General features: G+C 36.3%; 1 protein-coding gene across 4 annotated transcripts in view; it reads right to left on the reverse strand.

Annotated features, from left to right (window-relative positions):
- Positions 1–21,604, reverse strand: part of poe (E3 ubiquitin-protein ligase-like protein poe) — a 246,440-nt gene that overhangs the window by 176,685 nt on the left and 48,151 nt on the right. For 3 of the 4 annotated variants that reach the window (XM_081764063.1, XM_081764064.1, XM_081764061.1), the window contains exons 18-27: positions 20,584–20,734; positions 18,975–19,104; positions 17,218–17,319; positions 16,006–16,219; positions 14,033–14,193; positions 10,642–10,857; positions 9,044–9,252; positions 6,091–6,340; positions 1,295–1,486; positions 138–411 (exon numbers count right to left, since the gene is read on the reverse strand). In XM_081764063.1, coding sequence (XP_081620189.1) covers positions 138–411; positions 1,295–1,486; positions 6,091–6,340; positions 9,044–9,252; positions 10,642–10,857; positions 14,033–14,193; positions 16,006–16,219; positions 17,218–17,319; positions 18,975–19,104; positions 20,584–20,734 — 1,899 coding nt within the window. The remainder of the gene's footprint in view (positions 1–137; positions 412–1,294; positions 1,487–6,090; positions 6,341–9,043; positions 9,253–10,641; positions 10,858–14,032; positions 14,194–16,005; positions 16,220–17,217; positions 17,320–18,974; positions 19,105–20,583; positions 20,735–21,604) is intronic. The other variant, XM_081764062.1, reaches the window with a different exon arrangement.

The following is a 21,604-nucleotide window of genomic DNA, read 5'->3' on the forward strand; positions in this document are numbered from 1 at the left end:
GAGAGATCAACATTGTTTTGCGCTAGAAATTAAGGTTTTATTTGTAATCAAACAATGCCCTAAGAAATTAAAAAATTTCTTTGACATATATATAAGCAGTCGCACAACCTTTATCTGAAGCACCATCAATAACTTACTGAATCTTCTCCTCCACTCTCTTCATCTTCATGTCCCAATTCTTCTACCCAATCAGAATCAGCATCTGGTGGTGACTCTCCTTCCCAAGGTGGCGAAGCAGCTCCAGATCGACCAATGGGTGGCCACTTCTCACCACTTGGACACAATGCTACTACGATGTCACTTACATAATTCAGCAAGTAGCAGGCGGATTCCATCATAATACGGTGCTTCCCTGAACCAACACCATTCTCAATTTTCTTCAGCACATCCTTTTGAGTAAGATACTGTTTGCTGTAAAATAAACCAGAAAAAATTCTTAAAAATTTGTATCTGGGAAATGTAGTTTCAATTACAATATAAATCAGAAAGTAAAAGAATCACGAAATACCGCACTCTCAAAAAATGAAATTTTTGAGTTTTACGTCCAACGATTATGCCGGCTAGGCTAAAGGAGACGATGATGATGAGAAATGATTGAAATGGTGGAATGAAGAAAGTGGGAGGAAACAGAACCCCGAGGAAACCCACGCCGCATTTACTCAAATCTATAGCACATCACTTTAGTGAAATCCATTCATGTATCAATATTTATCTTAAAACTTATTTAATTCAAATAAACAAACAACATAATTCTTTTAATTGTTTTATCCTTTTTCTTTTTCAGATATGATAATGGATTTCTTTTAAAAACTTAATTTGACACCCTTCAACACTGAAGCTAAATGAGATGTGAACTACATGGATCCACACCATCTCGAATCAAGCCCAAGTCCTCACACAAATAAGTGTTAAAGCTAACAGCATAGCCACGAGGGAGCTCTCAGATATAACAATGTTCCGTTCATTGTTGCAGAAGTTTAATTTCGTTCGTATTTTCACTCCACGTATATGTTGGCTCTCTCGACACACGTTTCTATGTTAATCCACCAACACGTAATAACACCAAATATTGAAATTTGTCCTTTCGGTCAACAAATTAAGTTTGAAACAGAAGTACAAGTGGAATTAAATGTATTGTAGTTCCATCTTTATCTTGATCAATGGCTGACGTTTGGTCATAATATTCAAACAGCATTATAAACATTTACACGAGCCTCTACTATTGGTAGAATTGTATCAAAATGAGAGAAATAACTAATTACCAATAACATCTTCCATGTTGTTAAATACTTACCATAGTTCAAGCCATTCAGTGGCAGCACGAAATAGATACACATGACCAACTCCTGAACCTGCATCTGCCAGAGTAGCCATAACAAGCATTAACTCGGAGAAACCAATACCTTCCACAGCTGGAGACAAAATCTGCGATCCCATAGGAATCAAAGCTTTCAACATAGTAACAGCGACGTCTTCATTTACATTACTGAAATCAGACAATACAGAACACATTATACCTGTTAGTAGATTAACTTCAATAATGGACTACAATAGAATATCAATGGCACACAGAAATTATGTTTAATATCTCAGTCTTTTGCTTACTTGTCTACTGTTCGAATTCGTCGGAAGATTTCAACACTTACGGGTGCTTTCTTTAGTCGAGTACGAAGGTGAGGGAGAACGGTTCCCTGAGTGCACTTACTGAAAATGAAATGAAATCTTTCAGTTTAACGTCCCACAACTATACCCTCAAGGCTAAGGGAGACGGATGATTATGGCAAGTGAATGATGAAAGTATTGGTGGAGTGAGAATGTGGGAGGAAACGGGAGTACCGTGGGAAAACCCATGGACACGATGCTGTCCACCACAAACTTACTTTGCCAGGGATCGAACTAGGGACCCAGGCACCAGAGGTAAAGTTCTACCACTGAGCCACTATGAGCCCCAGTGCAATTACTAAGGATAGGTCTAATACATCTAATAATCTGAAAGGATAATTATAATAAGGAGAAGCATTTCCTGTTGCCTGTTCATATTTTTGTTTTCCCGCAAAGCGAGCTAATATCGTCACCATAAATTTTCTAGTTTCAATGTTTAATATTTTGACCTACCCATAATGACTGCTTTTTAAACATTACGAGGGTCATTTCATGTCAGGAAAAAAAAAGAAGTTGTAGCAATGAAAATCCAATATGTGTTTGAAGGTCACTGAAAGGTACTTTTCGATGCCATAAATAGATGGCGTCTGTGTATAGGAGCTAATTGCTGAGAGCAATTGGAGATACGTACATAGAAACTTATTGGTCTATCAGGCTTTAATATATACATATGAACACTAAAGTACAAACCGTCCACATTGGTCGAATGGTTAGCTGCGCGTATTTAGTGCTCGGGATCCTAAATTTGATTTCCGGTGGGAGAGCCTTGAAAAATTTGAACGCATTACTGTGGTTCAGATTCCACCTTAAATTGTAGGTCTAAGTCTCATATGCCCTTGGTGCTGAAAGGGACGCTAAACTCTAATCCAACAACCAACAAAAGTACGGAGACACAAGGAAAAATGAAGTATGTATGCAGTGAATCGTAAACACATTTCAAATAATCCCCTCCAGTGTTCACACATGTTTGAAACAGGGAAAAAGACGATGAATACGGAAGGCTGTACGTGTGTTTTCAGTCAATGTGTGTCATCTGTCAATGCTTGGCCCCATCGATGACCAAAGTGTATGGACACAATGTGAGAGTATTTAAAGGGTGTTCGTTACGTATAAACTGTACATTTTCTTGAGTTCATCTGCATTAAAGAGTCATCAAGCAATGAATTTCTATATACTTATATTTCAATTGTTCCTGCAATTAGCTTCCGTACACAGACACTATCTACCGATGGCATTGAAAAGAATCTTCCCGCGGCCTTACATGCATATAATGGATTTCAATTGCTGCAGCTTTTTTTTTTTTTTTTTCAGCTGAAGCAGTTGCCACAACTTATAAAATATCCCTCAAAATTTGAATATTTTTGTGCTTCATTAAACTTGTATGCTTATCTAATTATGACATTAAGTAAATTTTTAATATCGCCCTGCTCCAAATTTAGTGCGCGTTTTGTGTTTGTGTATGAATGTGATGCGTACATAGATATTTTGAATTTGTGTGTCCATATTATAAGCAAACCATCACCTTCACACACACAACAGAAGAAACCACTTCTGAACGCTGAAAGTTTTCAGCGTATCGGATATACGAAATTAAAATTAAATAATAATAATAATAATAATAATAATAATAATAATAATAATAATAATAATAATAATAATAATAATAATAGACTACATCTCATACAGACTTTTGTTTTCACACAGTATGTACGACGAAAATTAATTCGGACAGACGGACTGAACTGATCGATAGATTGGTTTGTTAAGATCAAAGATTTATGGCACAGTACTTACAAAACGATGAGTAGCAGTAAAATAGTGGCATGGCAAACGAGAGACCAGTTTCCGACTCCCTGTCAATCTAGACTTGAGCTTTTTCTCTCCATTTTCAAATTTTATTTTATTTTGTTATGTTTATTTCCTAAATAGTCTCTGACAGTATTTTCTGTCTATGCATGTACATTCTGCATTAATAGAATCCACGATGTTTTATTTTCAATGTCAGTGCTACTTGTAAGAATATAAACTCACTCGCTCACTCACTGTCTGTGTGAAATGAAATTACTTTTTTAGTTTACCGTTCTTTTAATATAAGGAAGACAGATGGTTAAGGCAAGAGAATGATAATAAAGGAATTAGTGCAGCAAGAATGTGGGAAGAAAATGCAGTACCATGAGAAAATCCACGGACACGATGTTCTCCATCACAAACTTACTTGGCCGGGTATCAAACCAGGGACCCCATGCACCAGAAGTACACATTCTACCACTGAACTACGTGCCTCCTATGTGATAAATGAAAATGAATGATTGTAAGTGAATTGATGGATTGATTGTAAATGGGAACGTCAGCATCGAGACGATTTGTCCCATCACGAAAGATAATTAGTAGATTAAGAATGTAGGAGAAAGTACGGGAACCCCGAAAAACGCACAGATATGATGACGTCCATCACATAATTACATGGCCTGGGATCGAACCAGATACCTCTCACAACAGAGGTGGCCGCTCTACCACTAGCTACCGTGCTCTTCCTCTCTGAAATTTTTTAACATCTCAAATTTAATATCATAGTTAAGCAGTTCAATAAGTAAAATACCAAGACTTTGTACTATGCAATATTCCCTTTATCATCATCATTTCCTCTCAGGCAGAACACTTTTGACCTCTGCTTTATAGCAGTCCTGTTAGATAGTGTCTTATGTCAGTCATATTCTCCCAACATGGTGTAAGGACGCCGACGCGGAGTAGTCGGATCAGAGTGGATCGGATCTGCCGTTTCAAGAGCTAAAGAGGAACGAACCACAAGCTAAAGAGGTACACCACGGTGATAATGCTATGCCCTAAAAACAAGTGTGAAATTGGTGCACTGAGCTTGATAACTTCACAGCACAGTGCAAGATAAGCAGGGACAAAGCTATCTGAATCATCCACCTTACAGCCCCGATTTCCCACTCAGTGATTTTCCTCTGTTCGAACCACTGAACAAACATTTAGATGGCGGGACATTCATAAGCACAAGCAACTGCAGTAAGTCGTAATGCCACGGCTGCAGGCGACTAAAAATGACTTTTTCTACTGGCACATATGACTTGGTGCAGTGACAGCTATGTGTAGATAAGTATAGAAGCTATGGAGAATGAAAGAAAAACAATCTATTTAAATTCCATATTATTAGGTATGGATATATGTAGTCTGCGACAGAAGAAAATTCTATATTGTATAATGTAAAAAGCTTGAAGAACAATTTCACAAATAAACTTGTACTCACACTGTTCTTCTCTACATTGTTAAGGATTTATTAAACACCTATCTTATCATCGAATTTCAACTGTCTTACCGTTACGGAAAAGGTGAGGACTCCCTAAATTGGGAATTGTAAGGATAACAGCTATCAACTAACATACTATATACATATGTAATATCACAATGCTTACATGTTATAATATGCTAAGGATACTTCTTCCACTTCTCTGTCTTTTCCCTTGTACCCTTTAGGGTGTTAGGTCCTCGGTCTATCGTCCGTATTTTGCTCTGTCTCCAACTAATTTCTTCATTTCTTTCAGTGCCTTCCCCTTATTTGCTTTCTGCTCTATATTGTTTATCCAATGCTAAGAGTACATAGCTTATAATTACCTCACCTTACCTTACCTTACAACTTACCAACCTTACCTTACAATAATTAACGTTACTCCAATCCCCACTACGCTTTTTTTCTTACCCATGACTTGGCAATGATGTTAGCGAACAAGCTAAAATTCGATGGTAGATAATTGGTTGTCTTACTTGGAAAAAAATGAAATGAAATCTTTAAGTTTTACGTCCCACGGTTATACCAGCTAGGCTAAAGGAGACTGTGATGATGAGAAATGAATGAAATGGTGGAATGAAGGAAGTGAGAGGAAACGTGAGAACTCCGAGAAAACGCACACACACGGTGTTTTGTCTACCACAAAGCTCACTTGGCACGACCTGGGATTGAACCAAGGACGCCATGCACCAGAGGTGAACGCTCTATTACGGAGCCACCGTGGCACCTCGTCTTACTTGGAGCTCATCCGGTCTCTTTCCAGTACTATGGCTGTATGAGACGTGGATCTGGGTCTTAAAGTGGAATTCCAACCACGTAAGTTTCCACCGTTCGCTCCGCAGGCGCATATGCTGATCACATAGCCATGGAGAAAACCATAAAAAAATGATTGTTTATGTAAAGAGAAGAAGAAGAATTTCCTTCTGAGTTGATTTACTGCATTTGCAGTTTATATATACGATATTCTATTTTCTTTTATGATGATTGTACAAGCTAAAGAAACTTATACAATGGCAAATAACAAGACCTGTCTTTACAATTACCCTACTTATTGACTCAGCCCTCTAGTTTTAATATGACCTTGAATTCTAGTAGAGATTTCGTAACAATAATCTTACCTATTATCCTTAACAATATAGGAAGTGAGGCCTTGAAGCAACATGTGATTCTCTTGAAGGAGATTTTGTTCCTCTTGACTTTCCGTTTGATTCTGGCCTTCACTCTGGCTTACAGGGACCAGGGCATTTGGTGACACTCCTAGAATAACATGTTTCAGCCAGTTCTGGAGGCGTTCGGTGTCTACAGTAGCCAGTCTCGATAGTGATCCACACAGATGTTCCAAACTAGTTTCCCCAGGATTCTTCTCAGCTAATAAAAAGAAATAAAAGCATATAGATCAAACAAAGTAATTAAGCGTTTGTGATGACATCATATAAAGACGCTTCTGGTTTGTTAACATACTTCGGGCCATAGATGGTTCTAACATCTTACATTAGTGATCGAATTAATACTGATTACCAAAGTGGCTAACGAATTGCAGTGAATCAATTACTCTCTCAGGATTTTCTGTAAGTCAACGTATCAAGAATACTATCCCTTTTAAGCAACTCCAGTTTCATGTTAAGGCTTTGGTTTGCAACCAATACAAATGAAATGCAGAAAACACATCACAGAGTTGCCGGACATTACCCAGTGAAGTGGGCGGAGATAGTTAATTAATTAATACATAAAGAAATACACATTTTTTTTTTTATTTGGTTCAATGGTTGGTTCGAAGTTTAACAACTCTTTCACAACAACAAGGCTACATGATACGTGAAACTATAGCTTACGTAGGATCCTAATCACATGATCTGAATCTTTCGTGTCAAAAACGTGTACGCTAACTATCAAATAGGGCTCGCGGTGGGTCAGTGGTAGAGCGTTCCCCTCTCGTGCATGGTGTCCCTGGTTCGATCCCAGCTCGCGCCAAGTGAATTTTATGGTGGACAAACACCGTTTGCAAGGGTTTCCTTGGAGTTTTTCCGTTTCCTCCTACTTTCTTCATTCCACCATTTCATTCATTTCTCATCATCACAGTCTCCTTTAACCTAGCCGGCATGATCGTGGGACGTAAAACCCAAAGGTTTCATTTTATTTTTTTAACCACTGATATGAAGGAGCTCATTGATTGCTAACAGAAACAAGAAAATTAAGAAAACCAAAAATGGATCAAAAGACTGCGATTTTGGCCAATAATTAGTTTTTGGATCAGGGGGGACAAATTTCTGAACGGTCCCTAAATCGAGTTTTCGTATTTTCTACGGAATAAGCACATCATACTGAGTTCACTGATAGTTTGGGGTTGGCTACACTATATGTAGTTTTCCAGATAAGAAATTTTTTGTTGAAATATCCAAAAATAAAAATGCGTAACAAAATAGTATTTTGTTGATTGACTTTGGTTTATTTACTGGTTTTAACTCAATTTGAAAGAAATTTAATATTGAATATGATAAGTTTGGAGACTCAGAGCCCGTACTCCCATTCACGCATAAACTGGACTCCGGTGCAACTGGAGTCTGCATATACCATCCGGAAAGATCACTTTGTACTAAACAAAATCTCATCTTCCCGTTAGTTGGATAACAAAAAATGATTCCATCTTCACATCCCACAATAATGCCCCGTACGCTAAAAGAGATTGATATTAGCGGAACTGAACGGTTAAGAAATGACTGGTGGGATAAGCAGTAGGCCGAAACGACCACCACAAGCTTACATGGTTTCTCGGATCAAACCGGAGGCACCTTGCACCAGAGATGAACACTCTACCACTGACCCACCGTCTCCCCTAGCTCGATACCAGAACCGCAATAAGTGAATGTGATTAGAAATTATTACTCTGTCAACCCAAGGGATTATGTCTACCAGCTAGTACGCAAACCAACGAATAAAACAGAATATGTCATGAATGTAACCTGGACATTCAAGCTGCATAATGTAATGAAATTTTAAGAACTGAGTATGTTTTAAAAAATCATATTTTATAAAACATACTAAGAAGTTTTATTTTAATGTTAAAAAAGGACATTAGGTAATCAATATTATTTTTGTATTGTTTTTGGAAATGGGAATTGTTAAAAAACTGAATATATTTCGTTAATTAGGTGATGGAAACGTAAACGAAACAAAACAAATTTTTAGGCAAACAGTTTAAAGGTCTTTTTAGATAATTAGGTGTCAGGTGGTCACGTATTCTCTTATGCCACGGAAAGTCATTAGAAGAAAAAGTAAAGAACATAGTAATTCTACAGAACCTCGGGTTTAGAATAATGTAAATTATCAAATATAAAAAGGTGTGCGAGAGATCAGTCATTCATTCGGATTCAGACTCAGATTGGAAATGAAATCTTTGAGTTTTGTATGTCCACAGTTATGCCGGCTAGGCTAAAGGAGAAGGTGATGATGAGAAACAAATGAAATTGTGGAATGAAGGAAGTGAGAGCAAACGGGAGAACCCCGAGGAAACCTACGCACAGTGTTTGTCCATTACAAATCTCACTTGGGATCGAACCGGGGACTCCATGCACCAGAGGTGAACGCTCTACCATCGAGTCACCGCGACCCCAGACAGATTGCGATTCAAATCTTGAGTCAATGAGTATGGGTGGACTACGAAAAACCAGTGGTGTCATAGGACAACCTCTCTTAATGTAAGTTGCATTTTTCATTCTTGTATATCAAAACGCTGTCAGGAGTTCACAGCTTAACGTTTGATCTGTATATTGCAGAAAATTGTCATTTTATCAGCTAACATTTTTCTCTGATATCATTTGTCTCATAGATTCAATTCCATGATTATACGTAAATAAAGCTTTGTATTTTGTAGAAGAGAAGAAAAAAAAGTTAGTCTTTTAATTTAATTTTACCTTATATCTAATTCAATTAAGGACAGGCAGTAAAATATTTGTCTTTCGAACAGTTGGCTCTCTTAATCAATTCAAAGTTCTAAACCCTAACAATCCCAGTATTTATATAATAAATAAAAATTGTAGCCACGTAATCGGTAAAAACCAGAAAAAAAGTTACCTGTCTGGAATAGTTTATTGAAGAACTTCAACACTTTACTGCTGTAAGCCTGAGACAACCCTGGAGAAGCTATAGACAACAACACTTGGACTAGGTCTCTACCGGAATCTTTCTCGAAGAATTTCTCCAGAGCCAATCTTCCAGACTGTTTTTCAAGGAGTGATTCCATGAACTTCAAACACTCTTGTAGAATTTTTTCATCCACAGCACTGAAACAGAAATACCAAACAGTTAAGATACTAAGAAAATGGCTACACAATAATGTTTTACGCATTATTTGTCAATATTTTTCTAACACTTTGTCTCTCCCTGATGGTCTAGTAGCTAGCGCACCCCTTCGGTAATTTCCGCTACTTTTTTTCTGGCTCTAGGTAGATCAATATTGAAACCGAAGTTGTACTAGATTTCTATACTTCCGGTTTTATGAGAGAGAGAGAGAGAGATATATGGACAGACATGAAATTATTCTTGGGACCTTAATCAATCACAGGAAACTATTTTATCCTATCTATTACTGCTTTTGGTCTATAGTGGTTAATGTAAAAACCGGAAATGGTTGACCTCTACCACTTCCGATTTGGATATAACCTCCATGAACGAACTCGATTGATAACCTTTGGTTATTTATATCCTAACCAAGAAATGAAAGCGATCCATCAAGTACTGCTTGAAATATTGTGTCTCTCGGACAAACACACGAACAGACTATGTAAATCTAGAAAGGAGTTTTTGGTAAATCAAATTCCTGAAAAAGTAAATGTATAATAATTAGATTAAGGCACAGAATACTTATAAATTTTGTATATATATATATATATATATATATATATATATATATATATATATATATATATATAAACTAAAAGGGAAATCTGACAAAATCTACAATATAATTTTGTCGCCTTTCATTTTAACTGTATGAAACGTGCTGATAACAGAAACTACTGGCTTTCTTTATTGTTGTAAAACGTGAACTGTTGCCTAGCATTCGTTTTATTAACCTGGTTCCTAGTCACTAAAGTTAATCAAACTCCATTTTAAACAGGAAACTTATCTATATTTATCTCCATATCAGCTTTTCTTTCAAGTATACGTATGCACATTATTAACTTTTTTTTTTTTTTTAACTGTATGGACATTTGGATTGCAGGGAAACATGGATATTTGGATAGGTCACATACTAGTTCTTAAGTGAAATCTTGACCCGATTGCGGTAGGTCCCATAGTTTTGGAGCTATGGACCTTTAAATTTCATTTTTTAATGTTTTCGGCAGCCTATAACCATTTGTACACCCAAGTTGCTCTATACTTTTTGTCTTATCTTGGTGTCAGGAATCACCTCCCAAATGTTGTCGGTGTTTTTTTGAAACATCCTGTATATAGTGCACAATTTCAGACACTTTTCGTCCACGTTCTCGTTGTATAATCAGTTTTCCTTTCAAGTACACCTATAGGCAAGTCAGTATTACATTATTAACCTTTTTTTGTTCTGTCTTGAAATTGCATACATTAAGGCACTTTTTGCTCAAGAACATATGCTCTTATTGTTCTGATTCTTAATATTATGACTACAGTATTAATATCTATATATATTTTACCTTTCAGCTCCTGTATGCTGGATGGTCAAATTGTAGCTGTGTTCAATCACGTGACAGTAAATTCTCCTCTGATGTTCCTCCGTTTCCTGGTCTCCAATGGCTCGCTCTAATATCCTCTGCACTTGATCATATAAATACTCTGTACAAGAATCCAAACTCAATGGCAACAAAACATCCACTAGTTGCAATTTTAACTGGGTATCGTCTGGACATCGTCTGCAAAAGAGTACAAGCATAATGTAAATTTAAAGTAGTTGCCGCTACGAAAACGTGACAGGTCGGACAAAGTTGTTTCCATACGGTGGTCGAGTAAAGTTTGTCTGTTATAAGTATTAACCTTAATCATGAAAATAAATTAGATAGCAGGTCCGTTCTGGCGATAATACGAACTGCGCTTCCAGGGAACAAATAGGGACCAATAATACGAGTTGTGTTTGAAATTCGCTGGGATCGTAATATGTCAAAATATGAAATAATACTTTCGACACAGTGGATACTTTAAAATATCTAGGAGAAATATTAACAGACCAAATCCATATTCATGAAGAAATTAAATGTCGATTAAAAGCAGAGAATTCATGTTAAAATATTCACTTCAAAATTTTTTGTCTTCGCGTATCTTATTAAGGATCGTGAAGCTTAAAATATATAAAACGATAATCATGCCTTTTGTGCTGTATGGTTGCGAAACATTGTTACTTACTCTGAACGAAGAAAGTAGACTAAATATGTGAGAATAAAATCCTGGGGTGAATATTCGGACCCAAAAGGAACGGGAATGGGGAATGGCAGAAACTTCATAACAAGGAACTGCGTAATTTATACCGTTTATCAAACATTGTTAGGATCATCAAGTCTAGGAGGCTCAGATGGGCAGGTCATGTAGCCAGAAAGAAAGTAGCAACGCTTTCAAAATGTTAGCTGGAAATCTAATCGGAAAGCAACTATTAGGAAGACCTAGGCGCAGACAGAAATTAGATGGGTCTCGCAGAAATACGAACACAAAGTAGAAACTGGACGCAGCTGTGAACCTTCGGGTTCCATAGGCCATAAAGTAAGTTAGTGAGGCCTTAGAGAACAAATATGGAATCAATAATACGAGGTAGGTTTCCAGAGAACAAATAGACAACTAATAAGATTGATTGTGCATTTTTTTTCTTTGTTCATTAAAAACAATAAACGAATAACTCCATCGTTTTAGAGATGTGATTTTTTAAGGAAAAATTATAATAATAATAATAATAATAATAATAATAATAATAATAATAATACAGAGTTTTTTTTATTAAAGTCCCACCACCCAATTAAAAAAAACTTCTTTTTCTTTTTCTTCTTCTCTCTCACTCCCCCCTCTCTCTCTATTCTCTTCTCTTCTTTCTTCTTTTCGAGAGAGAGAGAGAGAAAATAAAAAGTTTTAAAAATTTCTCTTTCTTCCCCAAACGTGTGTGTGAGAGAGAGAGAGAGATTAAAAAATTAAAAAAAAAAATATCTTTCCTTCTTTCTTCCTTTTTCTTTTCTTTTTCTTGTTTTTTTGGAAAAACCCCTCTCTATCTCTCTCTCTCTCTCTCTCTCTGTGTGTGTATTATTATTATTATTATTATTATTATTATTATTATTATTATTATTATTATTATTATTATTATTACTTTTATTTTATTGACGATTTGAAATAGCATTAGAATAGAAAATTTGTCATTTATTTGCAGGTATTAATAAGTGACAGAAGTAGGAAGGGAGGTACCAAATATTAACCCCGACACGCTACTGCATTTGGAAAAATACAAATTAGCCATAATAATACAATCAGCAGTAATGAACCGTGTAAAGCTTTTTGAAGGCATATTACTATTTACAGATATCCTACACAGCTTTCGAATCAATATGTCACATGCTTCTGTGGTTCATTCTTACACTTAATAAAATCAATCAACGGACATCCGACTTCGATTTGAAATATTTGAAAATAATTAAATAAAATATTTTTTTAATTTTTTTTCGTACTACTTTAAAACCTGTTGCTTTACATCAATTATTAACGAATGACCTTTTTTTAAGTCTTTTAAAATATGGTATTAACTCAACAGGCCTGAACTAGACGACGAAGTGTTAACAATAACAATAGTGATTCTGCTAATCCGTGCACATCTTTGTACATTTATAGCGTTATTTGTCGAGGAATATTAGTACAACAGATTGCATTTCGTGAAACAAATAAATTATAACAATTTCCACACTTTTCTAAAAGTCCATTAATCTGTTAGCGTGAATTGTCATCGATAATGGGATGTATTATTTTAACAATGAAAACATTATTAATTTATTTTACATAATTTAACATTCCGCTAGGGTCATTAAAAATAGCACCCATGGAGCACGAAAACTATTCTACAAGTCACAATTTGGTGAAAATGATATATATTATAGTACGTCCTCTGGAGTTCACTTCACAAGCTATGTCCAACCCAAAAAACTGACGATATGACAATGTCGTAGACAAATTTAGGTAATGTGGTGGTGGTGGTGGTGTTGTTGCATCGGTTCTATCCAGATGACAGTAAAAGCAGGGAAACACTGGTATTAACCCTATATATTAGCACTGGAACAAGTTATGTACAGTGTTCCTAAAAAAAATGGTCACTTACCTCTTTCAAAAGCCATGTACTCCTACTTACAGTTGAAATTAAATCTGACAAAGGTAGATCTTCTTTGGCCAATTGCAGTCTTTATTTAAAGCCAAAGAATTAGAATTCCCTACGTAGGTTGCAAGAATATGACCTAAAGCAAGGAGGGTGGCCAAGATTTTCTGAACAAGACTGTACATTAAAAGAAATAAATACAGCTCATTTCTAACAGACGAGAAAATGAACATATATATACGTTAATTACTAAAGATGTAACTTTTCATGGAGCATGACGTAACTTGTATTCATGCTAATAGATGGGGTTAATATCTATGCCTACCGGCTTTAACTGCCGTCTGTTAACAATCAATGTAACTTCTTGATGGATTCGTATATGCGACGTTACCGTATGGTAAATATTGTTGGTTGGACTCAGCGCTTCAACGAGGCTCCGGAAGTTAAACCATTATAGAGCATTTTAGTTTTATTTTGACCTATAGAATGTGCGCTTCGTAGGCGCTATTTTTAGAACAAAAACATTCGGAATCAATATGGAAACAAAACAACAAATGGAACATTTAGCCCTTTATTTGCAGCCTTCGAATGTTCTGAGTTACATGTAAGAATCTGGGTATTTCTGTTTTATGGTTCAGTGGTCCTTCCTAGTAATGGTAGGTTAATGGATTTGTACGTGCCTGCGGGGTAGAGCACTTGGACAAGACACCCAACAACACAGATTCTATATAAGTTGATTATTTATATATACTTACGTAAAAAGCTCTCCTGCAAATGTGACCAAAGAGTGGAGAAGATGCTTCAATGATGGATTGATACTGAAGGAACCATCTCGGGAAAGCGAAGATATATGAGTATTTAGGATTGCCAGTATATAACTCTCAGACGGTATGATGTCATTTGCGTACGTGTTCTTCTGTAACAATTGAGAGGTGTTAGAAAAACATGACAATACATTACAATACATAATATAAATACTATAAATGCAAAATATGATGAAGAGGAGAGAGGATCAGTATACATCAAAAGTTCAGATTACACAATTCACTGAAAAAAGATAAATTATTGGGTTCACTATTTTATGTGAAACTGAATACAACAGAGGTTTTAAATTAATAAAGGATTTTGTTCACTGTATGTTCAAAAGTGATTTTCTTTTTCAACACATTTCGTTCCTGCACTCACTTTTGAATTGGTGGGCTCATGTCACTACTCTTTAATAATGTTTGATATGGCTTTTTTATATACAGTAATAAAAAATACTTTATTTCACCGTTCCCTATATTTATAATACTAAAAAACTGATACTCTGAACCATTACATTATTTATTTTTCCATCTGAGAAAGTGATTCTATGATATGATGATAAAGGAAAAATCCCTCGAAACATGGTAAAATATTAAGCAAACCCGACTTCAACTCACCGACAGCTTGTAATACTTACGATTGTCTTCTCCAGTGGATTGTGAAAGTGAAGAATAATTATTTGAAGAAGCTCAAAGATTGGTAGCTGAATATCAGAAACTAAGGTTACAAGGCTGATATTTTTTGAGTTTCGTCTGTTAGAGAGGAATGAGGACTGCAATAATTTTAATACATGGAGTTAGTAACTGTGCAGAGTTTCAGCTACCCGCTACCCACAGCGTTAGTTGTAACTAAACACAAATGGCGACTCGTTTCGAAAACTGGTCTCGCGAAGAAGTCCGCTCAGTTATCCGATTTCTGTAGGCGAAACATGTAACCGCGACTGAAATTCACGGTAACTGCTAGAGATTTACGGAGAGATTGTAATGTCTCGTCACTATGTTGCAGAATGGTGTCGAAAGTTTGCAGCTGGTAGAGAAAACAGCACATAAGACCGCTACGCTGTTGAAACAGTTTTACTGGGATATCAATGACCACCCTCCCTACAGCTCGGATCTCGCTCCAAGCGACTTTCACCTGTTCCCGCACTTGAAGGAGCACTTAAAAGACCGTCACTTAGTTTCATATAAGGAGGTGAAATACTTCGTGACAACGTGGCTGAACATGCCAGGACAGGATTTTTACCAGGAGGAAATCTTTTAAAGTCATCCCACGATGCGACAAGTGCCTCAGCGGATATGAGACTATGTCGAAAAATAACCTAATGTTTGTACTATATGTTAGGCGTATTGGTTGTACGAAAAAAATATATATACACGTTTCACTCCAGGCTTTGTAACCTTACTTCCTGATCACCCCTCGTAGTATGTTTCGAAACATACTTCTTATGAATTTTAAATGGGAGATCATGGGGTTCGGATCGCCGCATCTCATACAGCCTCAGCGTTGACAGAGATATTAATCTCCGAATCAAGCAACCAACAAACCAACATTTCTTTCAATTTTTGTTTCACCATTATGTGATATGGGTTCATACAGCCCTGAACTAATTTTCTGTGTATTGGTATTCTTCGATTTTTTTTTTTCTGGCTTTGCATGCCATATTTACATTGTGGATGTTAAAGATCCTATAGTCAGATACTCAAAATGCTTTGAAGCAAAATTTGCGTAACACCTTAAAGAATCAAGCTTTCAACGTTGAAAGCAACACATACAGTTATTAAGTACGCTTTCACTACAGTTTTTATAACTTACAGCAAAGTAATCTACTTGAAACAGTGCAAGTAATTAGTTAACTTGTACTCTTAACAAGAAATTACTTTTGAATCAACCAAGATATATGTAACATAAAAAGTATACGTACCCAGGGGAAATCAACCACTCCATTGGTATTCCATTTTTCTAAGGTAGTTCTCACACAAGCTGGGAGGAAAGAAATCAGTGAAGTAGCCAACGCATTCGTCTTCCCGCAACGGCTAGAAGAAATAGCAAGAACCTCAAGGAAGGCCTGAAAGTCCTCCGTACTGTACTTGCTGGGGGGATCCGTGTTTTCATTAACTTGATACATAAGGCTTGACCTAGGGAGAAACAAAAGCAAGTCTTACAAAGAGTAAGTAATTATCATCAGAATCATTGTATATTCTGCAATTACTGCAAAGACCAAGAAAAAGCGTATGATAAAGTATCACGGGATCTTATTTAGTGGACATTGAAGAAAGTATGTGTCCCGAACATGGACAGGAATGAGCAAAATATTTGGAATAACAGAAGAGTTCACAACTGAAGTGGAACTTTATCAGGGAACGAGTCTTTGCCCATACTTTTAGCAAGTGTGATGGACGAAAAGGATATCCAGAAGTTAGTACCTTCGAATATGCTATTCGCAGCCAATCTCCACGGCAACAATGCAAGAGAAACTGGGTACCTTGTGAGAAGCAATGAACAGAAAAGGGTTTAAAATTAGTAAAATCAAGATCGAATATTTCCACTGCTCATTCAGCAAAATGTAATTGAAAATACAAAAATACGACGACGAAAAAAAAAAAATAGTAATGACGAAGAGAATAAAGTACTTGGGATCAACACTACAAGCAAATGCGTGAATGGAGGAAGATGTAAACAGATGAATTAGTAGCAGCAGGACAAAATGAAGAGCAGCGGCAGAACTGTGTGACCGTAGGGAACGGTGACACATACACTGCTTGTAAAGGAAGGAATGAGGAAAGATTTACAGCTAAGGTACACAACTATTTGTCTTCGTTCTATTATATGAACGAAAAGAACACTCCAATGTCACATCTCCAAACCTTAAAACGAAATATTTCGATCATTATTCCTTATACTATCTTATTTTGTCCAAACCAAAGCAAGATTTATCCTCGCCTTTCGTTTACATCAATCGTCCCGCATTAAAAATACTATAATTGTTAGTAGAGTGTAGTGAAAAACCTGTTTATTAGCACATATCAGATTATATCGCTCCAGGCAAAGCATTATGCCAAAACTATCAAACCCAATTCCCAATTATAAACTAAAAATCAAAGAATGTCTAGCTACTTATTGAATAAAAACTAACCTGCTACAGTACAAAATGCCTTCAATTAGTTGCAGAATATGTGGAAGGAGGTCTTGTGCGATCTCCCCGGTTTGAGCTGTGGATTCCACTGCCTGGCTTCCTCTGAAAACAAAAAACAAAAAACAGAATTATTAACGCTAAAAACCAGCGTCATTTTAAGCGAAACAACGATTTAAAAACTGTACAATAGAACGGAGCAGAATGTATTTCGTAACAGCGTAGGCGTAATTATAAATATGAATTCCCGGCTTTTGTTAACATATTTTAGTAACAGAAAAACTCGCTAGAAGATGTGTGCACGACCACTTATCTCTGAGTCTACAAACAAGCATCCCAGTTTGAACTACTTTGCTTTGAGTGGTATGCTTGCTAAGTGGTGTCACTGTGAACATTACATCGAAACAAAAAGACTACTTCGATATTTCAATTACTCTGACACAAAATAATCTCCTACTCCACACTAGGCTCACATCTGTAGTTGAGTTGATTTTGAGTTTAACGTCTCTTTCAGCAGGTAGCTTATATAAGATGGGACCTATGATTAACGTGAAATCTGAACTACGTGAGCTCCCACCGGGAATCGAACCCGAGTCTTCCACGCTAAAGGCGCATCTGTAGTTGAGTTGATCGAATACAAGTTGGAAATCCGTAACAGGTATCTACCTTCTCTGGTCCCTTTGTATTTCTCAGTGTTCCGAAATCCTTCTCTTTCACGGAAAAATAGGGTCTGTAGGAGTCAACTTCGGCGCGAGAAGGGAAAAAGTTCGAGTATATAAGAAGCTCTAAGATTTCTTTCCTGACACAGGAATGTGCTGCTGCATTAATCATACACAGTACTGTCCATTCACTGTGATATCTTCAGAACAAATTCGCGTAGATTACTTTGGCAGTATCAAAACCGAATGTCCATAGAGGAGATCATCCTCTAATTACTAAGCAGTGCTCTTTGCTCTATTATGCAACTTGTAATGCATCTGCTATAGCGGTTGACACTGACGAACTAATGCGTCACCTGTGTCGAATGTTGAACCTATAATTACAGGAAACACTAGTAAGTAAATATAAAAACATGATTGGCATTTTATTCAGAAAGCAGTCTTGTAATACTTATTAAAAAAAAAAAATCACTTATGTTGACGAGTAGATTGATTAATTCGTGTTTAACATGCCTTTTCAACACAGAGGATACAAGATAAATCCACTGTTTAAAATAGGGCTCAAACAACAAATCTGCATTTTATCCAAGGAAAGTGCTGCTAGCAGAAATCAAACCCAGGACCACGCACTCAAAAAGTATGTATTAACTATTTCGTCACGAAGAGGCACGAAATCTACTTTGTAGAGCTTGAGTTCTGAGTCTACATATCAAACCTTCACAAAACTTGATGCTTGTAGCTCAAATTTTATGGTTGAAGGATAACTGAATGAAAAATATCACGGACAACTGATAAAAACGATTATCCACCGAGTAGTAGTTAACAATTCGAAATTCTAGAAAATTGTAACGAACACTTATAAACGAAGCTCTACTTGCAAATAATATACCAGTAATTTACATAATTTATAACAGCTTTTGCTTACCAGCTCTTAAATCTTTTCCCCACCTTTCTGAATCGGAACAATATTCAAAATATCTCTGTCCTGTTTTATAGTTCTAACTGCTCTGTAGTTCAATTCAATTCTAATTCCGACTTAAGAGTGCATTACAATATTATTTGTAACATAATCTATCATACATTTTTTTTCTGACTACTCACCTTGCTGCATCTGTGTCAGCTGAAGGCCTCGCTAATCCTTCATCCAGCATCACCTGAATTTTAGCTATTACTGCATCAAGAATGTAGATATCGGATAACTGGGGAAGATTTGCTTTCAAAATCAACGACGCTGTAATAAGAAGAAAAATAAAATAAAGTCAAGTCAATATACACTTAAAGTAAAAAAGTAATCGAATTGCTTCCTAAAATAATACACAAATATTTACTCACCTATGGAAATTATGTAACAAAGAGATGTATTACCCCTTCAAGGCTGGTCTAGTGGCTAGTACGCGCTTCTTTGGTGCACGGAGTTTCAGTGGGAGAACACTGCACTACGATGCTTCGGAAATCTTTCAGTTTAACGTCCCATGATTATGCCTGTTAGGCTAAAATGAATAAATTAAGGCACATCCCTTCAAGGCTGGTCTAGTGGCTAGTACGCACTTCTTTGGTGCACGGAGTCCTGTGGGAGAACACTGCACTACGATGCTTCGGAAATCTTTCAGTTTAACGTCCCATGATTATGCCTGTTAGGCTAAAATGAATAAATTAAGGCACATCCCTTCAAGGCTGGTCTAGTGGCTAGTACGCACTTCTTTGGTGCACGGAGTCCTGTGGGAGAACACTGCACTACGATGCTTCGGAAATCTTTCAGTTTAACGTCCCATGATGGAAGAATTGGTGGAAAGAGAATGTGGAAGGAAACGGGAGAGCTCCAAGAAAACCCACGAACACGATATTGTTCACCACACACTTACTTGGCTGGAGATAGAACTTGGGACCTCACGCACAAGAGGTAAACGATTTACCACTGAGCCACCCAGCCCTACGTGGTTCGGATTCCATCTTACACTGTAGATCCATGCTTCATAGCGTCGGAGTTGAAAAGAGATGCTAAACTTCAATAAACACACTAATAAACAAAAGTGTGTTGTGAGCTTCAGCAGAGGATAGGCAGTGCAAAAAGTGTGGTGTTCCTCTTTAGTTACCAGACTGTTTTGAGGTGTTTCATACCCAGCATCTATCTAAGACTGCAATATTGATAAGCTCAATAAGTGTGTTTTGCATACAAAATCTGACCCCCCAAAAAAATCTCTAGTGGTTATTTTATGGTTTCTCTACGTTGTTCCTCCTCGTTTAGAAGCACAATATTTCTCCAACGTAATTCCAACGAAGGTTGGCGTAGAGAGATCAATCTTTCAGGGGTTCAAGAATTACAAGGTTTCTGCCCTTGGGATTTCTGATGTTCTGTCAATTAAGAACAATTTATTGTTGTAGGTTATTTGATTGTTCTTCAATTGAACTGCTCTCAATAATGAATTATACAGAGAAAATTAACAATGGCACAAAGAAAAGAGAGAAAGTGAAATAACTGTTGTGAACTAAAGTCTGAAAGTTTGACGTTTCAACTTGTGTAACGTGAAATCGAATGACTTTTGGAAAGGGTAACATATTAGAAAGACAAACGAAGCTTCCAATATTCTTCCATACATACTCGCATTGTGTCAAAATACAACAGTTTTAAAAAACATGACCAATCTACAGAAGTTTACAGGACTAGCAAACGCATTAAGTTCAAAAAACACTTTTATTTATTGGTACTTACATTTTTGTGTTCTGAAGTTCTTCAGTTTCAGGTTAGCAATACACTGTTTAGCTACGGTTACATCATATTTCAAATTATTCACGGTTTTGCTGACTTTCTTCAGAATATTTTCTGCATACTGGGTGTACATTCCTTGTTTCACTAGGCAGTCCTAGAAACGATAAAACAAATTTTAAAAAGTTTCTCCTTAATAATTTTATAAATAACCTAGCCTCCAGCTAGCTGAGGACTTCGCCCCTAGATCCCCGTATTTGCTTGGCTTATGGCCCCGCACTTATCATATCCGTAACATATCTCTATTCTTAAGGGATTTCGACATATGACTATGCTTTTTGAACAATTACAACCATCACCCTTTTTTCTTCCTTTCTAAGAGAAACATCAAAAAACACTGAAACATGTCTTTAATTGAATCGTATACGCGAACAAACTCTATGTTACATATGCACTACATAGAAAATAGATGTTTGTTCGTGCATATGTAATTATTTTAAATTAACACTCAATTATTTTAAATGAACACTGTAAATCCAAACTTCATGTCTCTAATAGTAAAGGATTTCGAGATGTGGTCATCTTATTTTAACAACTGAAACCCCCACTTCTTTTCTCTTTCCATCTTTTTTTTTTCTCTCTCTCTCTTCTAAGGTAAATAGCAAAAAAACAATGAAACACGTGTCAAATTATTTTAAATGAGAAGTTCAAATACCAAATTTCATGTCTCTAACCTAAAGAGATTCCGATATATGGATTTCTTATTATGATAACTAAAATTCTTAACCCTTTTTCTTCCCTTCTAGTTCAAATACAGGGTGACTTAAAATTTCAAAATGAAATTTCGTGACTTTTTCGTGACCTTTTCTTTACCAAACCATAAAATTTCGTAACATTCGAAAACTAACAACAGTACTTATATTCTTTTAGGGAGCAATTTTGAGTTCGATTTTGACTCAACATACCGACTATCTAATGTTGAGATACAATGAAGATGTGTTGCCTAAAATATTGCATTTCATTTACA

This window comes from Thermobia domestica, chromosome 7 (assembly GCF_964235325.1).
Source record: "Thermobia domestica chromosome 7, izTheDome1.hap1.1, whole genome shotgun sequence".
Lineage (NCBI taxonomy): Eukaryota > Metazoa > Arthropoda > Insecta > Zygentoma > Lepismatidae > Thermobia > Thermobia domestica.